The sequence below is a fragment of the Phocoena sinus genome, chromosome 9 (genome assembly GCF_008692025.1).
Source record: "Phocoena sinus isolate mPhoSin1 chromosome 9, mPhoSin1.pri, whole genome shotgun sequence".
NCBI lineage: Eukaryota > Metazoa > Chordata > Mammalia > Artiodactyla > Phocoenidae > Phocoena > Phocoena sinus.
The window spans coordinates 46,826,050-46,852,683 of NC_045771.1; the positions used below are offsets into that span (position 1 = coordinate 46,826,050).

Consider the following 26,634-nt stretch of genomic DNA (forward strand, 5'->3'; position numbering starts at 1 on the left):
CGTGCTTATCAAAGAATGTATGGTCCCAGGAATCCTACAGGAAAAAAAAATCCCCTTCAACCTCTAGTCCCAGTGTGTATATAGACTCGCCTTTCTTTGGCCAACTGGACCATGTGGAAGCCACCTGCATGCCCCCCTACTCTGTGGGCTCCACTTTGTCCTTGCTTATCCTATCCAGGAGAGTGAAGAGGAGTCGTGGAAGGAGGATGGGAACTTTGATACCCTCCACACATCTTTGGAAAGGTCCACTCTAGTACACTGACCCCTGGATACGGTCTTAGTTTTTCTCTTTGATCTGTATCAGGGCTCTTCTTCCTCTCTGGGGTTGAATTAGTGGGATGGGCAGCTTTGCTTTTTCCCTTAAAGTAATGGGAAGCATGCATGGCCCATGATTCTTCCTTTTCCCCCCCCACCCCACACACTGTATTTTATTTTTACAAGAGATAAATAAACTGACACCAAGCATTGTAAATGGATGACCACAACAAAAGCAACATTGATTGCAATTACCAAACATGAAACACACTCATACTATGTCATAATATTGACATTCATTTTAACAGCTAAAATTTATATGGACATGCAAAGGACCTAGAATTGCCAAAACATCTTGAAAAAGAAGAACAAAACTGGAAGAATATATTATCTGATTTCAAGCCTTACACAGTAATTAAGATACTATAATACTAGGATGAGGAAAAAAAAACAGATGGTTGAAACAAAAGAGAGTCCAGAAATAGACCCACACTTATAGGGTCAACTGGTTTTCAAAGCGCTGCCAAGGTAATATAAAAGGGAAAAAAGATACTTTTTCAACAAATGGTTCTTGAACAACCAGATAAAGGAAAAAAAAAAAAAGAAGGAATCTCAACCCTTACCTCACACCACATAAAAAACTGATTCCAAGATGGATCACAGATGTAAACTTAAAATCAAAAATAAAAAGTGTAGAAGACAACACAGAAGACTATCTTCATGACCTTGGGGATAAGCAAAGATCTTTTAGGATACTGAAAGCACTAACTATAAAAGAAGAAAACATAGATAAATTGGATTTAATGAAAATTTAAAACCCTGCTCTTCAAAAGGCATCATTAAGAAAAGAAATGAACAAGTCATAGTCTGGGGGAAAATATTCATAATGAGTATGTCTACAATGAAATGTTATTCAGAACATACAAAGAACTCTTTCAATTCAATAATAAAAAGAAAATTAACCAACTTTTAAAAATAGGTTAAAGATTTGAACAGACTTCACAATGGAAGAGATAGCAAAGGTCGATAACCATATGAAAAAGTGCTCAACATCATTAGTCACCAGAGAAATACAAATTAAAGCCACAAGATACCACCAAACACTCACAGAAATGGCTAAAACCAAAAATACTGACACCACCAAGTGCTAGTGAGGATGTGAAGCGACCAGAATATTCATATTTTGCTATTGGAAGTACACAACGGTACAACCACTCTTTATGAAATTACATGTATAAACCCTACGAATCAGCAATTCCACCCCTAGGTGTTTACTCAATAATGAAAACATGTGCCCACAGACACAAAAACGTTCAGAGCAATTTCACTTATAATAGCCCCAAACAAGAAACTACCCAAATGTTTATCAGTAGGAGAATGAATAAACAAAACGGGGTATAGTCACTTAATAGAACACTATTCAGCAATAGAAAGGAATGAGCTACTGATACATGTAACAACAAAGGTGAAAACATTACACTATCAAGAGTATAATAATGCAAGAGTACGTAACATGATTCCACTTATGTGAAATTTTAGAACACGCAAAACTAATCTATGGTGACAGAAATCAGTATGGCTGCCTTGGGCTGGGTGACAGGTTGTGGACTGACTGGCATAGGGAACATTCTGGGGTGATGAAAACATTCTCTGCCTTGATAGAGGTGTGGATTACATAGGTAGATGCATTTGTCAAAACTCACTGAATTATAACAGTTAAGTTCTATGCAAGATATACCTTGATTTTAAAAAGAGATACAGAGTTAAGTGGATTATATAGCCAATTTCAACACATTAACAATTCCTGGTATTACTGGCTCTATAAAAAGTAAATGTAATTTAAACTTAAATAAAGTTATATATATATATATATTTTTTAATCTGAAAAATGTTTTAGCTGGTAAAATGTTTTTTCATAGTACCAACAGATTTGAAGATCTGTTCCTCAACTACTTTCACTTTTGCTCTTAAGTAAGATTTCTAGAAAACAGAATTCCCTTTTTTCATTACACAACTCTAAGGTCAATATTAATCATAATTAGAAATGAAATAGAAATATGTAATAATGCTTAAGGTCGCACAGTTTTAAGTATATGTGCCTAGTGATATGAAGAGGTAGATAAGAAGGGTCATCTCACTGCACACATAGTTCAGCATATTTCTACTACAAAATAACTGCAGTGAAACAGATTCTAGAGACTATGAATTTAAGGCAAATCCAGCAATCTTACCTAATACTGGAACCACAGCATAACATGATGCTAAGAATGCTTCTGTGGGAATGCCACTGTCTTCCAGAAGTTCAATGTCACTAAAGCTAAACAATTTGGTGATACAGAGGAGGAAAGAGTGAAAACACAACATTAGCATGCTCTGCAGTTCACAGGCAGTCGTGAAAACAGCTGCCCCTCTGTAGGTCAAATCATTTAACTTCATCTCACAAATATGCCCCAGTGACTGTTCTTCTATTATAACACAGTCTAATACAATCATTTTCCAAAGATAATCCACCAAAGCAAGCTAAAACTTGTTGACCGAGTGTACTCTCACAATCCGGTTCCTTCTCATCCACTGCTTCAGGCAAGGTGAACAGTAAACCAGATGCTTGGTATGCCACATTCTCTATTCTGTTAGGATACGCCATCCCCTGAAAGGAACGCCAACATTGACTTTCCAGAAGGAAAGCTCGTATCCGACTGTCAGTGATTTTAGAGAGTACAGAATACCTGGTGTTCATGGTACTAAAGAAAGTTGGGATGACTTCTCGGCCTTCTTCCCAGTGGGCTTCTGGAGAGCTGCTTGAGGAGTGTGATTCAGACTGTGCCAAGTGGCTGTCATGATTTCCCAGGTTTTCCTCTCCATCTTCCTTTATCATTTCACGTTGGACTGTAAAGCAGGAGATACCTATCACCAACCTTTTATTTATGTATTATAAGATTACTATATATATCTATTCATTGTTGAACATTTTTAACACAGAAAAGTATACAGAAAGAAAAATCAGTGAAATACTACACATATACACACAAACAAAATTGAGTTTAAATACATGTAGATTTCCATCCAGCCTGTTTTCACTGAACGGTATATCATGAATATTTTCATTATCATTCAATACTCTTCAAAACATGGTTTTAATGACCATGTAATATTGACTCATGTTTATGTGGCGGGCATTTAGGTAGTTTCTAAACTTTCAGTATTATAAATAGAGTTGACCCTCAATATTAGTGTATTCTGTCTTTGTGGATTTGCCTACTTGCTGAAGTTTATTTGTAATACTAAAATCAATGTTCATGGCACTCTTGCAGTCATTTTGGATATGTGCAGAGTAGTGAAAAAATTTGAGTTACCTGACACGCATGTTCCCAGCTGAGGTCGAACAAGGTGACACTCTGCCTTCTTGTTTCACCTTTCCTACTGTACGCAAATGTGTTTATTTAGTGCCATTTTTTTTTTTGCATTTTTGTGCATTTTGTTGTTGATTTTGCTGTTTAAAAGGACCCCCAAGTGTAGTGCTGCCTAGTGTTCCTAAGCACAAGAAGGCTGTGATGTGCCTTATGGAAAAACACGTGTCATATAAGCTTATATAAGATAAGCTTCGTGGGCTTCCCTGGTGGCGCAGTGGTTGAGAGTCCGCCTGCCGATGCAGGGGACGTGGGTTTGTGCCCCGGTCCGGGAGGATTCCACGTGCCGTGGAGCGGCTGGGCCTGTGAGCCATGGACGCTGGGCCTAGGCCACAGCAGTGAGAGGCCCGCGTACCGCAAAAAAAAAAAAAAAAAAAAAAAAAGAGATAAGCTTCGTTCAGGCATGAGTTATAGTGCTGTTGGCCATGGGTTCAATGTTAATGAGTCAACAATATATATAAACAAGGTATCTTTTTTTTTTTCCTTTAGGAGGAGGGACTCTTTTCTTTTTAATTTTTATTGGAGTAGAGTTGGTTTACAATGTTGTGTTAGTTTCAGGTGTACAGCAAAGTGAATCAGTTATACATATACATATATCCACTCTTTTTTAGATTCTTTTCCCATATAGGCCATTACAGAGTACTGAGTAGAGTCCCCTGTGCTATACAGTAGTTCCTTATTAGTTACCTATTTTATACATAGTAGTATGTATATGTCAATCCCAATCTTCCAATTTATCCCTCTCCCCAACAAGGTGTCTTTAAACAGAAACACACAAAACAACAATATGTTCTGATCAGCTGATGAAAATGTGAAAAGAGGCTTGCAGGAACCTAACCATGTATTTCCCCTAGGAGCAACGGTTCAGTATTTTCTAATTCAGTGTTTGCGGTGACTTTATAGAACAAAACTACCATGAGTAATGAGAATTAACTGTAATGTCATAAAGGACATCCCTGTCCATATATATTTGTCTTTAAATCTGACTATTCCCTGAGGACAAATTCCTAGAAAAAAATTATTGGGTCAAATAAATAATAGTACTGTTTTGACAGAAATTCTCCTGTCTATTATTTTCTCAAGGGATAAGACTTCAGTGATATATGGATTGCTTGCTGCAGGTTAACAGCTATGAAAATGCATCTTTTCTTCCCCCCACTCACCAGAGTAGATGAGGAGGAAACTTTAAAAAAAATTTTATTTTCAAACTATTTAGTACACACTTATAACACAATTAAAAACTCTAAGATGGTTGTCATGGACTGATCTGAAGTTGGTTTCAGTAGCTAGAGCCAATGAAATTAGTAAATCGAAAAGGGCAGCACTTTCAACTACAGGTTATTACCTAAAACTTGGGAATTTGGCTTGATGAACACAGAGACGGCCAGGCGAAAGTCTGATGGTGGCTGGTGAATTCGGACATCCTCAGGCTTCACCAGAAACCAGGAGGATGGAAAACTGAACTGCCATAACTCTGCAGACTCTTAAGCTCACATCATAGTCTATGTTCAATGGACTTTGAAATTCTGAGCAGAAGGCCCTAATACTCATACTCTCTAAAAAGTCAGCACAGACAGCTACGGCTCACTGAAGCCCATGGACATCACAGCTAAGAACAGTGAGTGGGAAACTCCTCTTCATTCTGCCTTTTCAATAGGGGGGTCAGGTGGGATGGCAGAACGTTTTCAAGTGAACTCTGTTATCTTACGAACAGCTGCCTCGGGAGCTACCTAGCATGCTGTCTTGAGGTCAATCCCTATCAAGTGTCGCATCATGGATAATGAATCAAAGCCCCATGATCCTTTTATTCAATGGTTTGCCTCACATCTTTTTTGTTTTTACCTGTTATATTATCATCTGTATTTTCTTCACTTGATATGCTGCGATCTGTCTCTGCAGGTTTCAAACATAAGGAGCTCTTGTTTTTCATTAGGATTTCTTCACCATCATTTATCTCCATATGTAAAGATCCGTTCTCACAGCTGTTTAACTCTGTTTGCCTAAAATTTTTTTAAAAGGAAAAAAGCCAAGAAGTCCAATTATTTGGTCATAAATAGACTGCACAGATAGATCCTATTCTGAGGGATGGGGAAGGGTCCACAACCACAATGACCAACTCCTTTTAATGCTGATTGAAAAACAGAACTGTTAAATCAAGCCAAATCTCTCACCCCACCCTCCTGCCTCAAAGGCAGGTATCCTCCTGTGCTGGGAGCAGGCCTGTCTCCAGGCTGAAGTTCAGAGACCAAAGAGCCATTCATGGCTCTTCATGCACCCTCAGCTGACTCCAACTTCCTGCTCCCCACCAGCAACAGGAAATATTCACTGATAGCACCTGGGTTTTCAATCAGCTTTTCTACAGGTACCACATTCAACACTTTTTCTCACTTTCCTCAGCTTCTCCCTGGAAGGTTTTTTTCCTCTCTCCTCACCTCTCAAATCACTGGCCACTTTCATTTGTTTGCCTAGCAGTTAACTGTCTAGAAGCCACAGCTGTGGTCAAGGAAGACAAAAAAACCCCAGGAGGACACAATACATCCTGAGTATCTGTTGCTCTTTAGGGTAACATAAAAGGCTATTTAACATGCAAGTGAAATAACTGATTCTGTTAAAGGGACAATCATAACATCTTATTATAAATAACTAGACTCAGCCAAATTAGAACAAAACCATTTTCTTCTAATAAGAATAAAGGGAAAAGGTCCAAGCTACATGTTGACTCCAGGAAAAGCATTTGTTTTTCTAAAAAAAATACCGTATTTCAACTTGGCAATTAAAAATATAGGAGTATATTGATGAAATACCTCAAAAGAAAACAAGAAGTCTACAAAGATGTTCCTAGTAGAAATATTTAGATCAGGAGAAAATTATTAACCAAATTGGGGAACAATCCTTGTACTAAAGAAACAAACAACTGTATATAAAGAGATGAAAATATTAAATAATAACTTGAAAGGACAAATACATGGACAATGTCAAAATACAGGAATGCTTATATGAAATAATAACTGAATAAAGACCCTAAATAATAGGAACACAACTGTGTAAACGTGTACTTTTTTTCAGTAGTTCAGATTTTGATATTATGTTCTTTTTCCAACCTGTAAAGCTACCTAAGATTTTTATTTTTAAATGAAACAAAATAGCACTGTCTTTTCTGATAAAACCACATTTAAATCAATGCTCGGCTCCTTCACAAGAGAGGAGGTTCCAATGCTCAGTACAACAGAGAAATGAAAAGTTATTAGATGTGGTGGGTGAGATCCATATCCTGGGGAAATGCAAACATCTTCCCTAGTAGTCAGTGCTGAATGAAAGATTTGCAGTGCTTCAGGTTCACCTCTGGTATCATCTCAAACCATGAGAAAAACCACCACATGATTTCTTTCCTTTTCTTTTTAAAATTTATTTATTATTTTTGGCTGTGTCGGGTCATTGTTGCTGCACATGGGCTTTCTCTAGTTGCAGTGAGCAGGGGCTACTCTTTGTAGCTGTGCATGGGCTTCTCAATGTGGTGGCTTCTCTTGTTGTGGAGCACGGGCTCTAGAGCACGTGGGCTTCAGTAGATGCGGCGCGTGGGCTCTAGAGCACAGGCTCAGTAGTTGTGGCACACGGGCTTAGTTGCTCCGCGGCAAGTGGGATCTTCCCGGACTAGGGCTCGAACCCGTGTCCCCTGCATTGGCGGGCGGATTCTTAACCACTGCACCACCAGGGAAGCCCACCACATGATTTCTTAAAAAAAAAAAAAAAACAAGGAATACCAATATCCTTATTTTATATTTTTAGAAAGAAGAAAAAACAAAAAATGTTACTGTACCTTTCCAATGAATTATGAATTGGTACAATAGGATGTTTCATCTTTAAAAGAAGCAAAGAAAAGAAAATTCACATGTTAAACTCCCAACAGAATATATTTTGAGTTTTATCACATATGAAAGTGGTAAATATGATCATAACACACACTGCCCCACTCAAGAGGAATAATTTTAGGTCTTCCCAAAAGAAAGGAGTCATTGATCCCAACCAGTCTCAAATAAGGATACCCAAATTTCTAAGAAAAAGGAAGATGGTCTTTTGAAGGGCCTAATTACCATATTTATACCCTTGGTGGTTAGCTTTCTTGTAATTACTATTACACTCATTAAATATTATTAAATACCAAACTATGATACAGCATTGTATCAAACACTGGAAGCATAAAGGTAAACAGTATGGGGTTCTTGCCCTTAAGGTACTTTCAATATAGAATAAGGCTAAAATAGGGGTATGCATAGAGGAGGAACTCTTAGCCCAACTAAGGGATTCAGGGAAAGAGAGATTAAATTTTGAAGGATGAATAAGAGCTAAGCAGGGCAAGACAGGTGAGAAGGGCATTCTTGGTACTGGGAAATGGCCCAAAGAAGTGGGGGAGCTACAAGCAGTTAATACATTCAAGCCAGGTTATGAAAAAGAAAGAGGTTGGTGATGTGGGAAGGGGCTAAGACGTTTTGACTTTAACCTGTAGGCAATGAGGGAGCCACTAAAAGGTTTAGGTAAAGTGGCCCAATTTACACTGCATGAACAGAAACACTGTAGGCTGCCTCAAGAGTCGAGCTGAAGGCAACTAGTTAGAAGGCTGTCACCAATCTCAGCAAGACTCCCTGGACAAGGAGGCTGGAGACAAGAAACTAGCTACATCAGAGAGAGACATGTTCAGGTGGTAAAACTGCCAACACTAACTGACTGGATACAAGGGACTAAGGGCATATATAATAGTGGACATAAAAGAAAGTCCACTACAAAAATGTCTTTATCAGTTGCCAAAGGGTGATGGAGAACTTAGCTCAGTATATCACTTTCTTAACTTTTCATCATGCCCTACTGCAGCCAAGCTGACCTGGTCTGTTACCTTGTTGGACTTGAGCATGGCCAGCTGAGGTGATCCTGGGGGAGTGCGATAGAGCAGCTCAGAAGTGAAGGCTGCGTTTGCGATCTGCATGCATTCTTCCAAAGTCTTCAGAAAAGTATTGCAGGTTGATTTCAGCAGAGTTCCCACATCAATTCCCTCCTACAAAACAACCAGGGTGAAGACTCCTTTACCTTGCCAAAAAGGAAAAAGCCCAGTTGTGGAATGTCCTTATAGGTTTTATCCAGCTAATAACGGGTGATAACAATAATCATGTACCCGTCTATTTTGCTGGACAAATATGTGTATCAGTTATAAAAGAAAAAGACTGAGCAAGTCCAACTTATCTATTAATCATACTCAAGCCCTACCCTCAATCTGCCCTTCATGCTCACCCACCACTCCAACTGAAGGCAACGACTTCTCTCAACTCAACAACACTATATGACAGCACTTTTTCAGGTGCTAGGCGCTGAGCCCTTGTGGAGTTTGCGGTCTCTAAGGGGTGGCAGACACCAAACAGAATTACATGGACTAAAGACCAGGGGGATCAATGGAAAAATGTCTCCCACTGTCTGAGTAAAAATGAAGTTCTAGAGTAGAAGCATTAGAAACCACAAATCACAGTACAGATGAGTCTTTCAGTAAAGATGAGTCTAAGAGGTTTCAGCAACTGGAATTATTCTGAATATCTAATCATTTTTTTCTCCAAGTTATTTCACTTGCTCAGGTTGTTTTTCCTCTGGATATTGATATTAATAAGTTGTTCAGGAAACTGAGGCTACCCGCTGACTAGAGAGTTTGGCAACCACATCTTAGTGGTATTAAAGTTACCAGATTGGGCCCAAGATGGAGTCACTCATGCTAAGTCTCACAACAGCAAACCAAAAACTTATCCAAGTTTCTATGCTGGGCTCTCCCAGAAAAGGCAGGCCTAGGTCAACCAATCAGTGCTTGCCTGCTCAGCACAAGTTAGTGAGTGTACTGACCTGGCTCTAAGACTTCCCTTTGCTCCATATAAGAAAAGTAACCCTGCTTTAACCATTCAGCAAATGCCCAGTATAACTTCCTTGTTCCTGTTCACTTTGGTCCATAAAGATCTCTAGCCTGGTACAGCTCTTCACAGCTCCTTTCTATCTGCTAGACTGGATGCTGCCCGATTTATGAATTGCTGAATAAAGCTAATAAGATCTTTAAATTTTACTCAGTTGAATTTTGTTCTTTAACCATAGCCTCTATAGTTTCCTCAATTTTGTATTTCTAACAAGCTAGATGTTACTGGTCGTGAACCACTATTTTTCAGACACCAATTACAATGTGTGGTTTTTTTTCCACACCACCAAGAAATTCTTGGACACCAGCTGGGTGTCTTACAATTCTGACACAATTTACCTGGAAATAGTGTCAGATCTCACAGGTTAAGCGCTCAGTCCTACAAGACTGCTCCCCACCCCCACTTCAGACACCAATGGCAAGTTCAGGGTGTCACTTGTACTACTGACTGACCCACTCTAGAATGAAGATTCCAACAACCCCCTCCTTGTGTTTAGTTACTTTGCCAGAGCAGCTCACAGAACTAAAAGAAACATTTAACTTATTAGACTGCCAGTATATTATAAAAGCATATAACTCAGGAACAGCCAGATGGAAGAGATGCATAGGGCAAGGCATGTGGGAAGAGGCTTGGCACTTCCATGCTCCCTGAGTATGCCACTCTCCCCAGTCAACACATATTCACCAACTCGGGAGCTCTCCAAACCCCATGCTGTGGGTTAGGGAAGCTTCGTTAAATGGGCACGACTGATTAAATCATTGGCCAAGGGTGACTGAAGTCAATCTTCAGTCCCTCTCCCCTCCCAGAAGGTGAGGGGGTAGGAATGAAAGTTCCAACCCTCTAATCACTTGCTTGGGTCTACAGTCAACCAGAGCCTCTATCCTTAGTATTTTCCAATTAACATAACAAAGACACTTTTTATCACCTGGAAATTCCAAGGGTTATTTTTTTGGAGCTCTGTGCCAAAACCTAGACAAAGACCAAACATATATTTCTTATTATAAATCACAATATCATAACCACAGTTTCATAAGCAAGTTCCCAAGGCACTTACTATAAACACTTCCTAGAATTAAACATTGCTGTGTTCACTTTTTCCCTTCCTACTAGACCAGGGCTGCTCTACCTTGGCATCACTGGCATTTGGGGTTGGCTTATTGGAGCAGGGGATATAGGGGGAGTGGCTCTCCTATCCATTGCAGATATTAAGCAGCGTCCGGCCTCTGCCCCTTAGATGCCAACAGCACTCCCCCAGTAGTGACAACCAAAAGTGTCTCAGACGTTGCCCAATGTCTCCTGAGGACCAAAACTGCTCTGGGTTGAGAATCAATGCTCTAGTCTCTAACATCCCAAAAGCAGGACTGAAGTGTTTTGGTACCCCTCCCATCTCCCTCCCCCAGCACAGTATCTTGTAAACGATAGGCAGTTGCTGAATGAGTAAGAGAGACCCCCCAAAAAGTGAGTGAAAGTGAGTTAAACCACCTTTATTAGAAAAACTTAGAGCACATATATCACTAGTAGCATAGTGATACACCACCTAAGAAAAGTAATTTAAACGCATTAATTATAATCTACAGATTCTTCATTTTGTGGGCACTGTTTTTCAGATAACTTCTCTGAGAGCAGAGCAGAGACCCCTCTCTGGTTAATGTGAACCATTCAATACATAGCTTAACACCAGATAGACCTTTTAATATATGTTTTAGAATGAGTAAATAACAATTTCATTAATAAATGATAAAAACCGCAATCCTTGCTGATGATGAAGAGAAATGAAGCTGTGTCTCTATCTTTGAAATCACTAGTCTCTACTCAAGCAGAACATCTATTTCGGTGAAATAAAATCCTGTTACAGTCTCATCAGAGGTGACAGATACATATTACTGACAGACATGATGCTGTCACCTTAGGAGCCACATGCGTAGTATAGAAGTGGCTCTGCCAGACAGCTAAGGTTATATTTTAGAAAGTTATGCAAACTGGGGAGACACATATTTTAGTACATCAGTACTAAAGTTAAAAGTTCCAAAATTATCAATTAATTAATCCTGAATTCATCCCAGGAAGGAAAACTATACGCTTCCATATGCTGAAATGCACACACTTCTCTTTGTTGAAGTCTGTCACTTTTTTTCTCTGAAAAACAGTAAATTCCAAGGTAGGGATTATGTGAGAATAAGCAGCACCTGTAAGCAACATCTGGCGCTACTTGTCACGTGGCTAAGAAGAATGGTATTTTACCTCAGAATTGGACACACCAGTTGCGGTCACTTCTTTTGTTTTATCTACTTGCTGAACAAGAAGATCACAGTAGAGTCTTAGTTCCGACATTTTAGTTTTCAAGTTTTCAGTGTTTTCAGCAAACTCTAAATAACAAAATGATGAAAACGTAATTTAATTCCCAGAATAAATAACTGATATACTAGTTAGCATACTATACAGATAAGTGAAATATAATCTATGCCTAAAGTCAGATGTTTATAGTATGGGTTACAGATATGACATATTTGAAGTTATGGGAGCAAGAAAAAGAGAAAAAGGAGATTTCTAGTCTTCTGAAGTAATCTACACTATTTCTTGAGCCAACATATTTAATGATCACCAGTACAGGAAGAAGGAGACAGTATACCTCTGATCCACTTGTGTCAGAACTGGGAACAGTCAAGGGTTCAGGGTTTTGGTCTCAGTTCTGCCACAGTTTTCCTATCTGTAAAATGGGGTCACAGCTATCTATCCAGTGCTCAAAACTGGGAAACAGTGTTCAGTAACATGCAATTACCACTAATAAGACAGCTTGTGAATTCAGAGGACTGGTCCAGCATGCTGCCTGGCAAGGCGAACGGCACCCTCTGCACACCTGCTGCTCCTTCATTAGCACGGCACTCCAGCCATCCTGGCGCTGAGGGCTCGGCTACAATCATAACTGCCTCTGCTTGCTTCTCCGTGAAAAAGCTGCACATTACCACCTGATCTGAGTCAGAGCTGACAGTGTCTAGAATTTGCTCTCGACTTAGCATTGAAAAACAACCAACAAATAGGTCATTTTACTGTGTCTACTTGAAGAGTTAAGCACATCTGCCATATGTGTCATGAGAAAGGTCCCCTGAAACACTTGTTCCCAGAGGCCCCTCTCTCCCACCAATCTTTTCAGGTGTACATTTGAGGCTGGGGGGCTGGGAAGGCAGAGCTCAGGCAGTAAGCCCTGGCACTCGTGACCCAGGCAAAATAGAAAGTTATGCCATGGTTCTCAGGAGACCTAATGATGTTGAGTCAATGAGCATTAAGCAGCAGCAACCTGACAATTAAGTATCCATCTACCCCAGGAACAGGGCGGGGAAAGCGGGGTGTTACTGCAGGAAATACCAGATCCAAGGCTTCTCTGGCTCAGCTACTCTTTACCACAAGTCAACTTTGTGCCAGACGAGGTACCTCATGGTAATCCTTCTAAGATAGGTAATTACCTCTTTTCAAAATATAAGGAAACTGAAGATTAGAGAGGTTAAGTGACCTATGTCAAGGTCACAAAGCCATGATTTGAACCCAGTTGTATCTGGCTCCAAAACCTGCATTCTTTCTACTATGACATGCTAAGAAAGAAGACTCAGGTATAGACTGTTTAAGGTCCACTGAGATATACAGCATTTGCATGATATAAAGAGCTGGCTATGGGGGCTTCCCTGGGGGTGCAGTGGTTGAGAATCTGCCTGCCAAAGTAGGGGACACTGGTTCGAGTCCTGGTCTGGGAAGATCCCACATGCCGCAGAGCAACTAGGCCCGTAAGCCATGGCCGCTGAGCCTGCGCGTCCGGAGCCTGTGCTCCGCAACAAGAGAGGCAGCGATAGTGAGAGGCCGGCGCACCGCGATGAAGAGTGGCCCCTGTTTGCCGCAACTAGAGAAAGCCCTCACACAGAAACGAAGACCCAACACAGCCAAAAATAAATAAGTAAAATACTGAATACATAACTACTTTAAAAAAAAAAAAGCTGGCTATGGCTAGGTGGTCAGAAGCAAGATAACAAATATGGGAACCCAGAGATGCCACTAGGTGATTCCCAGGGTTCCCAGTCCAGAGGACAATCAATACTTGCCTTTTTCTTTCTGGGTCCTACTGTCTGTCAGGCAAGCCTTGGCTGACCCTAAGGCTACCAGCCACCGTTGTCTCTCAGCCACACTTCTGGCCTTCAGGTAGAAATATTGTTCCCCAGGGATTATCAGGTCCATGCGTGTGTTATCTACAGAATGAACTGGAAGCAAGGCATAGGGAGGTCAGAAACCCAGAAAAGCCCTATCTGGGTAGCCTCCACTCCATCCAAATTCTTGAGCTTAACTGGCGCGCCAGTCACTGAGAGCTTCCTCCAAGAGAGGATGTCAGCCCTTACTACTTCTCCTGGTTTATTTATCTCTTCCTAGAGGTCTCTGCTAATGGAGAAGGAAAACTCTGCAATTGGCTCCAAGGTCTCACCAGGACTTTGGCCTAAAAAAGAATCACCTAAATCTCCTTAGGATCATTTATAAGAGGAGAGAGGAAAAATCTCTCTTCTGGTGTGTGTGTGTGTGTGTAAAGTATGCTGCTCTGCCGCCAAAAAGGCTTGATGCAAACAAGTAAGGATGTACTCTTTCTCTCCTTGGGTTATTGAAAAGCAATCAAGAACACCACATCTTTCCTTTCTACTTTCCTTCACTAGTCCTATCAAAAACGTGAGAATTCCCTTAGAACACTTTAGGAGAGGAAGCAAGTAAGCCACACTCTCCTTCACCCCCAGCCCCATGCCCCAAATTCCCCTCTAGTCGGTTTCTGAGCCACATCCCCTCAGCATGTCTCAAGATTCTCAAAACCAAGAAGAAAAGGCTATTTGCAGGTCTGTTAGGTGTTTGCTTGTTTAGTTTTGAGCATGGTGGTGGTGGTGAGAAGGTGTGTATGCGTCGTGACTTAAACACAGAAGTGTTTGATGTTGCAATAAAAAGACAAATAAGCTTAGCAAACTGCCACAAGCCCGAGGGGAGCAGGTGACCAAGGAATGAGCACTACATGTGTGGTTACTAAGCACATTGCTCTCATTTATTCTGACTTCCTCTAAACCAAGCTCCTTGTAAAAACTCGCTGCAGTTTTAGGTCTGACTTGTAAGACTTTTTCTGGGGGACGTAACATTATATATCTTTATACTATGGGAGCAGCAAAGAAAGGCACACAGAAGCCAGTGTTTTTTTTTTTTATTTTGGGGGAGAAACAGAAAGAAAAATAAAACCTGCAAGTGTCTTGGCTTCTCACCTTGAATTTCACACACCGCCATCTGGATGCTCCCTTTGCAGCCTTTCCAAGCATCTTCAGGAGAATCATAATAAGATAATATTCCCCCACAGAGAAGGAACCACCGAGGCTGCCAACCTGAAAACAGAAGCAAGAGCATGGTCTCAATTACTGCTTCCCAGGACACAGGAATAGGACCTAACAAAGGATGCTGGATTCTAGCTCCAAGGAACTTACATTCTGGGGGAAAATTCTAAGGGAAAGAAATAAGTTAGAAAAGATCTGTATGTTTGATCTCATTTTTGCATAGAAGTCTGGAAGGATCAGCAATAAATATGGTGATGATTCTCTAGGTAATGGGATTACTTATGATTTTTATTCCTTTTTCCCCCTAATACAGTACTAGTAATCTTTGATTTTTACTTTTTCTAAGATAAAAGATTAGTATTTTCCAAAGATTATTGTTAACATCCTTGCTCTCCCTCCTCCCCTCTGGTTAAGAAAAATTATTTCAAACCTAGAAATGAGAGAAAAGATTATGCTGCCCTTTCAACATCATGCGAAGTGCTGTCTAATACGCCTGCCTAGGGTCATATGTTCCCTAAGGAAAGATAACTTTAAACTTACTATTTGGTATTGATCCACTGAAATGGAATAATCTTAAAACATTCAAGGGCTTAACTACTTTTACTTCACAGCATTTCAGGGGACGAACCATATTCAGTGGAAACACACATCTTATCTAGTCCTCTTACACAACCTATGTTCTAGTCAAACCAAACTTACTTGCTGTGTGCCTGCCTCAGGGCTTTTGCTCAGACTGGATCTTCCTAAAATGTCATCCCTGACTACCTCTGCATAAGCCTTGTTAGTCTCCTCATCAGATGTATTTTTTCCTTCTCTGAAATGCCATAGGCTTTTAAGGATACATTTCTCTCACTAGACTCTTCTACAGCTGAGACAGCTGGAGCGAAGGCTGGTAGGCGCTTTGCGCAGAGCCCCAAGGGCTGCTCAGGTACATACCTGATGGGCCCTTGGGAATTGACTCACACCAGCTAAATACGTAAGTCACCAACTGATGTCACAGTAGTATTGTTAGGGAACCACTAACTGAAACCGCCCACCCTGGCCAGGCAGAATAATAACTGCTTGCATGAGTTATCTCACGACAGGAGGTCTCGATAAGAAACACGGAACTGACCAGCTACCACCAGCTGGCAGAAATCGGGAGGGGCCAAAAGGAGGGAGGAGATGCCAGCCATAATATGTCCTGCCGATGTCCCAGAAACCCACCTTGACTGAGAGATGCGTGCGTCACCAGGAATTGGACCAAATATGGGCACAAGCAAGATGACTGGCCAGAGACGACCCGGCAAGCTAACCCCATTACCATAAAACCTGAGATGTGAGCTACGTGGCAAAACAGTTCTCCTGGGTTTCCTTTCCCTGCTGCTCTCCCCCCCCGGGGGGCCCTTCCCAATAAAGTCTTTTGCTTTGTCAGCATGTGTGTCTCCTCGGACAATTCATTCCCGGGTGTTAGACAAGAGCCCACTCTTGGGCCCTGGAAGGGGTTCCCCTTCTGGTAACAGCATCGATTTATTACGTTATAACAGAAGATCAGTGCACTTCCTGGAGCACCCATAGCCTAAGATCATAGTTCAGGGAAATTTACATTTTTAATCAGGAGGCTGAATGGTCAGCACTAAATCTAAGCTCAGGCACAGGAGTTAGGTGGCAAGCGAGATGTTTCACTCATCATTTACTTCATCAGGGTCTGCTTTCTAGGAACCAGAACACTCAGGCCTGCTCAGGTACCACATCTCTCACTTCCTTAAACAAAATTGGATAAAGACCAATTCTCAATATCCACCCTCACACCAGTCACTGAAATACCCTTCCCTATAAGCCTTCTCAATCAAAGATGAGTAACGTATTCTACAACTATGGCTTATGTTCCTCTTATTCCATCTTATACTGGGGACTTCCTTCCCAGCGATGAACCTAGACCCTTTACTGGACATCAGGAGCCCCACGGCCTTATCTCAACACCCCCACAAGTTGATTACTGGCTAGAAAACCTCTTGGGGTGAACTTGAAAATTTTATTTCAGAAGGTGATGCTTCCTGACCTTGGCTTCAAATTCTACGGAAACACAAACCCGAGGGCTACTATTCTTGGCACAGACATTACAACCCAGGAAATCAAACTGATCATCAGATTGTCTTGTTGGGTAGATAACCAACACTCCTGGAGTCAGATATTATTAGTGATATTGTAGCCCTTTGCAAGAGAGTCATTATTTATACCTTATGCCATCTCCCCTCACTGAAACAGAAGAATCAATCCCTAAGAATCTGAGAAACGGAAAGGGCCTTTGAAATCACCTAGTCCGACCAGCTCATTTTACAGAGAAGGAAACCAATCCCAGGTAGATTAAGTGACCTGTCTAAAGTCACACAGGAAGTACGTAACAGAGTTGGGAAGAAAATTATGTCTTTCTAACACTGTCCCTCCTGGCATAACAACCCCCAAACCTTGACTCCCCATTGCTAGAAAGCTATCCTGGTACAGAACAGTAGCATCTTCTCCCTTACAGCTCAACTCCCATGATTATGTTTGGTGTGAACACTCTCCAAATCCACTATGACTCTCAAGTAGAGGGAGTTCAGCATACCCTCAATCATCATATTTTATAATTTAGGACCCCATCTGTATTAGTCTTGGTTCTCCAAAGAAACAGAACCAATAATATGTATGTAAATCTATATATAATTTATTATAAGGAATTTTCTCATGCAATTATAGAGGCTGCAAAATTCCAACATCTGCAGTCAGCAAGCTAGAGAATCAGGAGAGCCAATCTGTAATTCCAGTCCAAAAGTCATCAGGCTTGAGACCCAAGAAGAGCCAGTGTTTCAGTGAGACTGAGAAAACCGGAAAAGACCAGTATCCCAGCTCAACAATCAAGCAGGAGGAGCTACCCCTTACTCAGCCTTTTTGTTCTACTTAGGTCTCCGACTGACTGGATGAGATCCACTCACACTAGGGAAAGCGATTTACTTTACTCAGTCTATCAGTTCAAATGTTAATCTCATCCAGAAACACCCTCAGACACACCCAGAATGATGTTAGGTCAAATGTCTGGGCGCCCCATGGCCCAGGCAAGTTGACACAAAAAATTAACCATCACATACCATTAATTTGAAGATAAACTAAAATATTTGCATGTGATGTGACCGACAAGGCTTAATTTCCAAAATACACAAATAGCTCATACAACTCAATAACAAAAAACAAACAACCCAATCAAAAAATGGGCAGAAGACCTAAACAGTCATTTCTCCAAAGAAGACATACAGATGACCAATAGGCACATGAAAGGATGCTCAATATCACTAATTATCAGAGAAATGCAAATCAAAACTACCATGAGGTGTCACCTCACACCGGCCAGAATGGCCATCATTAAAAAGTCTACAAATAATAAATGCTGGAGAGGGTGTGGAGAAAAGGGAACCCTGCTACACTGATGGTGGGAATGTAAATTGGTGCAGCCACTATGGAAAACAGTATGGGGGTTTCTTAAAAAACTAAAAACAGAGTTACTGTATGATCCAGCCATCCCACTCCTGGGCATATATCTGGAAAAGACTCTAATTCAAAAAGCTACATGCACCCCTATGTTCACAGCAGCACTATTTACAATAGCCATCGACAGATGAATGGATAAAGAAGATGTGGTGTGTGTACACACACACACAAAGGAATACTCAGCCATAAAAAAGAATGAAAAAATTCCATTTACAGCTACACGGATGGACCTAGAGATTATCATACTAAGTGAAGTAAATCAGACAGAGAAAGACAAATATCATATGATATCACTTATGTGTGAAATCTAAAATAAGATACGAATGAACTTACAAAACAGTCATAGACTCAGACATAGAAAACAAACATGGTTATCAAAGGGTTATCAAAGGGGGAGGGATAAATTAGGAGTTTGGGATTAGCAGATGCAAACTACTGTATAGAAAATAGATAAACAACAAGGTCCTAATGTATAGCACAGGGAACTGTATTCAATATCTCTTCTAACAACCTATAATGGAAAAGAATATGAAAAAGAAAAAATATATATATAACTGAGTCACTTTGCTGTATACCAGAAACTAACACATTGTAAATCAATTATACTTCAATTAAAAAAAACCAAAAAATAACCTGCCCATTAAGCAATGACATGATACTCATTCTCAGATGCTTCATGACTTCAGAGCTGTTGGAATGTGAAAAAAAATGCCTAAAAATTGAAAAAATGTGGTATAAACTAGGTTTATCTTACAGGAATCTGAAAAATGTTAAATAACCCAAACACACACACACACGCACAGCACAGCTGCAATATATTTTAAAAGTAGCTTGTAAATGATAATAGTAACTGAAATAATACCTTCTCTGTAACAGGTTCTGTATTTACCTAGGAAAAGTTATAATGACACTAGAAGAGTTTCAATTATTTTATTCTGTAGTTTGTAACTATAAAAACTATGACCAAGAAAAACTTTTCCTTAAAGCATAAAGTTCCTAGAATTTCAGAAGGCGTGTTAAGAGACCACAGATGTCTCATTCCCATTATCTGAGATTTAATGGCAGAGCAATGGAGAGTCCAGAGTAATGTAGAGACACACTGCTCTTTCACGATGTACACTCCTGGGAAGCTCAGATACAGCTCAGGAATGATGCATGAATTGCATGAGAAAAGAGGCATGCATGATGAAGAGGCCATTAATGCACTTCCTGTTTTAAATTAATCTGCTGTTACCTTGGTTTGGGTGATGGCTAATTTTATGTATGAACTTGACTGGCCTACCAGATGCTCAGATAGCTGGTAAACCATTATTTCTGGGTGTGTCTGTGAGGGGGTCTCTGGGAGATATTAGCATTTGGATCAGCAGACTGAGTAAAGATTGCCATCAACAATGCGGGTGGACATCATCCAATCTAATGAGGGCCTGAGTAGAACAGAAAGGCAGAGGAAGGGTGAATCTCCTCTCTGTGCCTGAGCTGCAACATCCATCTTCTCCTGCCCTGGACACTGATGCTCCTCATTCTTGGGCTTTTAGACTCAGACCAGGACTTGAACCATCCACCACCCTCGATTCTCAGGCCTGTAAACTCAGACTGAATTGTGTTACCAGCTTTCCTGGTTCTCCAGCTTGCTGAGAAAAGACTGTAGGACTTCACAATCTCCATAACTGCATGAGCCAATTCCTATCATAAATCTCCTCATATGTATATATATGGTTCTGTTTCTCTGGAGAACCCTAATACACTTGAAAATGATAAAATATTCAAGGTAACAAAATAGCAGATGAAAACTGTGGGTCTATACCAGTCCCTGATCCATTCAATTACCATTAGACTATCTTCCTGTCCAACCCTACTCCCTTTTTTTTTGCCATCCCTTACTAGCCATGGAAAGTGGTGTCAGCCAAACTCCCTGCTCAGAAGATTAGACAAGAAACTTCCATGAGCAGGGAAAAGTTTTAGCTCATATAAGCTACCGCTGCCAGGGATGGGCTACGGGGTTAAAGTATTTAAATGCCAATTTCACATATTTTGTATTATCTTGGATTATTTCACTATAGAAGGTACAGTGGACATTTATTTTTGGCAACCCAGCATCCACCTCCCACATTTCTGTTCCTGAAAACCCCCTTCTGCACACTCTATCCAGGTAGTTTGGGTTGCGCTGACTAGCCCCAGGGTGGGCCTATGATTCAGGCTTAAATGGAGCTTCACATCCCCTTTCCTCAATGATATGTTCCAAGACAGGCAAGGGATCCAACCAGAAATAATTCTGGGACTTTTGCTGGGACTGGGGAAAGGTGGAGAGAAATGGAGACTGTCTCTCTTTTTTCTTTGGTCTCAAAGATGTTTACCTGGAGCTGCTGGAAGTCATTTTGCCATCACATGGACCTAAACATGATCGACACACACTAGGAAAGCGGGTGGGAGGATCTGAGGGAGGCAGGGAAAGGAAGCAAATCTAGATGACATTTTTTGAACACTTCGATCAGACTGTGTAATACCTATAGATAAGATACCCTCTGGACTTTTCAGTTACATGGACTAATAGATGTCCATTTTTCACTTCAACCCTGAGTTGGATTTTTCTTTAATATTTCTAAGGTATCACATGATTATCTCACTAAATGTATAAAAAGCATTTGACAGAATCTAATACCCTTTCATAATAAAAACTCTTAAACTAGGTGTAGAAGGGAACTTCTTCAACCTGATAAAGGCATCTACAAAAACCCCACAGCTAACATCACACCCAATGACAAAGGACTGGATGTTTTCCCCTGAGATCAGGAATAAGATAAAGATGCTTGCTTTCACCACTTCTATTTAACACTGTATTGGAGGTTCTAGCCAGGGCAATTAGACTACAAAAGGCATCCAGAGAGGAAGGGAAGAAGCAAATCTACCTCTATTCACAGACATGCTCCTGTATATTAAACAAACAAACAAAAAAAGGAATCCACTTACTTAAAAAACTATTAGAATAAATGAGTTCAGCAAAGTTGCAAGATATAAGACCAATACATGCGGAAGACCTTCAAGATGGCAAAGGAGTAAGATGTGCAGATCACCTTCCTCCTCACAAATACATCAAAAATACGTCTACATCTGGAACAGCTCCTACAGAACACCCACTGAACGCTGGCAGAAGACCTCAGACCTCCCAAAAGGCTAGAAACTCTGCATGTACCTGGGTAGGGCAAAAGGAAAAAGAGACACACAAAAAAAGGCATGTGACCTGCATGTCTGGGAGGGAGCTGTGAAGAAGGAAAACTTTCCACACACTAGGAGGCCCCCTCACTGGTGGAGACAAGGGGTGGCGGGGTGGGGGGAGGCTTTGGAGCCACGGAAGAGAGCGCAGTAACAGGGGTGCAGAGGGCAAAGCAGAGAGATTCCCGCACAGAGAATCGGTGCCGACCAGCACTCACCAGCCTGAGAGGCTTGTCTTCTCACCTGCCGGGGCGGCTGGGGGCTGGGAGCTGAGGCTCGGGCTTTGGAGGGCGGATCCCAGGGAGAGGACTGGGGTTGGCTGCGTGAACACAGCCTGAAGGGGGCTAGTACACCACAGCTAGCCGCGAGGGAGTCCAGGAAAAAGTCTCAAACTGCCTAAGAGTAAAGAGACCACTGTTTCGGGGTGCGCGAGGAGAGGGGATTCAGAGCACCGCCTAAACGAGCTCAAGAGATGGGCGCGAGCCGCGTCTATCATTGCGGACCCCAGAGACGGGCATGAGAGACTAAGGCTGCTGCTGCAGCCACCAAGAAGCCTGTGTGCAAGCACAGGTCACTATCCGCACCTCCTTTCCCGGGAGCCTGTGCAGCCCGCCACTGCCAGGGTCCTGTGACCCAGGTACAACTTCTCCGGGAGAACACATGGCACGTCTCAGGTTGGTGCAACGTCACGCTGTCCTCTGCCGCTACATGGTCGCCCCGCATTTCGTACCCTGCCCTCCACCCAGCCTGAGTGAGGCAGAGCCCCCTAATCAGCTGCTCCTTTAACCCCCTGCTGTCTGAGTGAAGAACAGACACACTTAGAATTCTGACCTACACGAAGAGGCGTGTCCAAATCCAAAGCTGAACCCCGGGAGCTGTGCGAACAAAGAAGAGAAAAGGAAATCTCTCCCAGCAGCCTCGGGAGCAGTGGATTAAATCTCCACAATCAACCTGATGTACCCTGCATCTCTGGAATATCTGAATAGACAATGAATCATCCCAAATTGAGGAGGTGGACTTTGGGAACAGTTGTAGACTTTGGGTTTGCGTTCTGCGTCTAATTTGTTTCTGGCTTTATGTTTATCTTACTTTAGTATTTAGAGACTATCATCATTAGTAGATTTGTTTATTGATTTGGTTTCTCTCTTTCTTTTTTTATATATGTATATTTTTTTTTCTTTTTCTTTTTTTGTGAGTGTGTATGTGCATGCTTCTTTGTGTGATTCTGTCTGTATAGGTGTGCTTTTACCATTAGTCCTAGGGTTCTGTCTGTCCGTTTTCTTTTAGTATAGTTTTTAGCACTTGTTATCACTGGTGGATTTGTTTATTCGTTTGGCTGCTCTCTTCTTATTTTTTTAATCACTTTTTAAAATTTTAATCATTTAAAAAAATTTTGACTTTAGTAACTTTATTTATTTATTTATTTTTCTTTTTTTTCTCTCCCTTTTCTTCTGAGCCATGTGGCTGACAGAGTCCTGGTGCTACAGCAGGGTGTCAGGCCTGAGCCTCTGAGGTGGGAGAGCCAACTTCAGGACACTGGTCCCCCAGAGACCTCCCGGGCCCTCATAATACCAATCGGCGAAAGCTCACCCACAGACCTCCATCTCAACACTAAGACCCAGCTCCAGTCAATGACCAGCAATCTCCATTGCAGGACACCCCATGCCAAACAACTAGCAAGACAGGAACACAACCCCACCCATTGGCAGAGAGGCTGCCTAAAATCATACTAAGTTCACAGAAACCCAAAAACACACAACCAGATGCGGTCCTGCCCACGAGAAAGACAAGTACCAGCCTCATCCACCAGAACACAGGCACAAGTCCCACTCATCAGAAAGCCTACACAATGCACTGAACCAACCTTACCCACTGCGGGCAGATGCCAAAAACAATGGGAACTACGAACTTGCAGCCTGCGAAAAGGAGACCCCAAACACAGTAAGTTAAGCAAAATGAGAAGACAGAGAAATACACAGCAGATGAAGGAGCAAGGTGAAAACCCACCAGACCAAATGAAGAGGAAATAGGCAGTCTACCTGAAAAAGAATTCAGAGTCATGATAGTAAAGATGATCCAAAATCTTGGAAATAGAATGGAGAAAATACAAGAAACGTTTAACAAGGACCTAGAAGAATGAAAGAGCAAACAATGATGAACAACACAATAAATGAAATTTAAAATGCTCTACAAGGAATCAGTAGCAGAATAACTGAGGCAGAGAACGGATAAGTGACGTGGAAGATAAAATAGTGGAAATAACTACTGCAGAGCAGAATAAAAAAGAATTAAAAGAATTGAGGACAGGGGCTTCCCTGGTGGCGCAGTGGTTGAGAGTCCGCCTGCCGATGCAGGGGACACGGGTTCGTGCCCCGGTCCGGGAAGATCCCACATGCCGCGGAGCGGCTGGGCCCATGAGCCATGGCTGCTGAGCCTGCGCATCTGGAGCCTGTGCTCCGCAACGGGAGAGGCCACAACAGTGAGAGGCCCCTGTACTGCAAAAAAAAAAAAAAAAAAAAAAAAAAAAGAATTGAGGACAGTCTCAGAGACCTCTGGGACAACATTAAATGCACCAGCATTTGAATTATAGGGGTCCCAGAAGAAGAAGAAAAAAGAAAGGTACTGAGAAAATATTTGAAGAGATTATAGTTGAAAATTTCCTTAATATGGGAAAGGAACTGGTTAATCAAGTCCAGGAAGCACAGAGAGTCCCATACACGATAAATCCAAGGAGAAACATGCCAAGACACATATTAATCAAACTCTCAAAAATTAAATACAAAGAAAGAATATTAAAAGCAGCAAGGGAAAAACAACAAATAACATACAAGGGAATCCCCATAAGGTTAACAGCTGATCTTTCAGCAGAAACTCTGCAAGCCAGAAGGGAGTGGCAGGACATATTTAAAGTGATGAAAGGCAAAAACCGACAACCAAGATTACTCTACCCAGCAAGGATCTCATTCAGATTCGATGGAGAAATTAAAATCTTTACAGACAGGCAAAAGCTAACAGAATTCAGCACCACAGACCAGCTTTACAACAAATGCTTAAGGAACTTCTCCAGGCAGGAAACACAAGGAAAAGACCTACAATAACAAACCCAAAACAATTAAGAAAATGGTAACTGGAACATACCTATCGATAGTTACCTGAAATGTAAATGGATTAAATGCTCCAACCAAAAGACACAGACTGGCTGAATGGATACAAAAACAAGACCCGTATATATGCTGTCTACAAGAGACCAACTTCAGACCCAGGGACACATACAGACTGAAAGTGAGGGGATGGAAAAAGATATTCCATGCAAATGGAAATCAAAAGAAAGCTGGAGTAGAAATTCTTATATCAGACAAAATAGACTTTAAAATAAATACTATTACAAGAGACAAAGAAGGACATTACATAATGATTAAGGGATCAATCCAAGAAGAAGATATAAGAATTGTAAATATTTATGCACCCGACATAGAAGCACCTCAATACATAGGACAAATGCTAACAGCCATTAAAGAGGAAACCAACAGTAACACACTAATAGAAGGGGACTTTAACAGCCCACTATCACCAATGGACAGATCATCCAAAATGAAAATAAATAAGGAAACAAGCTTTAAATGACACATTAAAGAAGATGGACTTATCTGATATTTATAGGACATCCCATCCAAAAACAACAGAATACATTTTCTTCCCAAATGCTCATGGAACATTCGCCAGGATAGATCACATCTTGGATCACAAATCGAGCTTTGGTAAACTTATGAAAACCGAAATCACATCAAGTATCTTTTCCAACCACAATGCTATGAGACTAGACATCAATTACAGAAAAAAAACTGTAAAAAATACAAACACATGGAGGCTAAACAATACACTACTTAATAACGAAGAAATCACTGAAGAAATCAAAGAGGAAATAAAAAAATACCTAAAAACAAATGATAATGAGAACATGATGGCCCAAAACCTATGGGATGCAGCAAAAGCAGTTCTAAGAGGGAAGATTATAGCAATACAATCCTACCTCAAAAAACAAGAAACATCTTAAATAAACAACCTTAACTTACACCTAAACCAATTAAGGAAAGAAAAAAAAAAAACCCGAAGTTAGCAGAAGGAAAGCAATCATAAATATCATATCAGAAATAAATGAAAAAGAAATGAAGGAAACGATAGCAAAGATCAATAAAATTAAAAGCTGGTTCTTTGAGAAGATAAAAACAATTGATAAACCATTAGCCAGATTCATCAAGTAAAAAGGGAGAAGACTCAATAGAATTAGAAATGAAAAAGGAGAAGTAACAACTGACACTGCAGAAATACAAAGGATCATGAGAGATTACTACAAGCAGCTACATGCCAATAAAATGGACGACCTGGAAGAAATGGACAAATTCTTAGAAAAGCACAACCTTCCGAGACTGAACCAGGAAGAAATAGAAAATAGGAACAGACCAATCACAGCACTGAAATTGAAACTGTGATTAAAAATCTTCCAACAAACAAAAGCCCAGGACCAGATGGCTTTACAGGCGAATTCTATCAAACATTTAGAGAACAGCTAACACCTACCCTTCTCAAACTTCCAAAACACAGCAGAGGGAGGAACACTCCCAAACTCATTCTACAAGGCCACCATCACCCTGATACCAAAACCAGACAAAGATGTCACAAAAAAAAGAAAACTACAGGCCAATATCACTGATGAACACAGATGCAAAAATCCTCAACAAAATACTAGCAAACAATCCAACAGCACATTAAAAGGATCAAGTGGGGTTTATCCCAAGAATACAAGGATTCGTCAATTCAATCAATGTGTTAAACCATATTAACAAATTGAAGGATTAAAAACCATATGATAATCTCAATAGTTGCAGAGAAAGCCTTCGACAAAATTCAACACCCATTTATGATAAAAACCCTCCAGAAAGTAGGCACAGAGGGAACTTACCTCAACATAATAAAGGCCATATG

At 40.9% G+C, this 26,634-nt stretch overlaps 1 protein-coding gene across 6 annotated transcripts in view; it reads right to left on the reverse strand.

Annotated features, from left to right (window-relative positions):
- PLEKHA8 (pleckstrin homology domain containing A8) overlaps positions 1-26,634 on the reverse strand; it is a 76,014-nt gene that overhangs the window by 23,344 nt on the left and 26,036 nt on the right. For 2 of the 6 annotated variants that reach the window (XM_032643328.1, XM_032643326.1), the window contains exons 2-9: positions 14,872-14,988; positions 13,690-13,845; positions 11,843-11,967; positions 8,551-8,709; positions 7,480-7,520; positions 5,505-5,662; positions 2,982-3,141; positions 2,487-2,572 (exon numbers count right to left, since the gene is read on the reverse strand). In XM_032643328.1, the coding sequence (XP_032499219.1) occupies positions 2,487-2,572; positions 2,982-3,141; positions 5,505-5,662; positions 7,480-7,520; positions 8,551-8,709; positions 11,843-11,967; positions 13,690-13,845; positions 14,872-14,988 (1,002 nt within the window). Of the gene's footprint in view, positions 1-2,486; positions 2,573-2,981; positions 3,142-5,504; positions 5,663-7,479; positions 7,521-8,538; positions 8,710-11,842; positions 11,968-13,689; positions 13,846-14,871; positions 14,989-26,634 lie in introns of all 6 variants that reach the window. The other 4 variants (XM_032643327.1, XM_032643325.1, XM_032643330.1 and 1 more) reach the window with 3 other exon arrangements.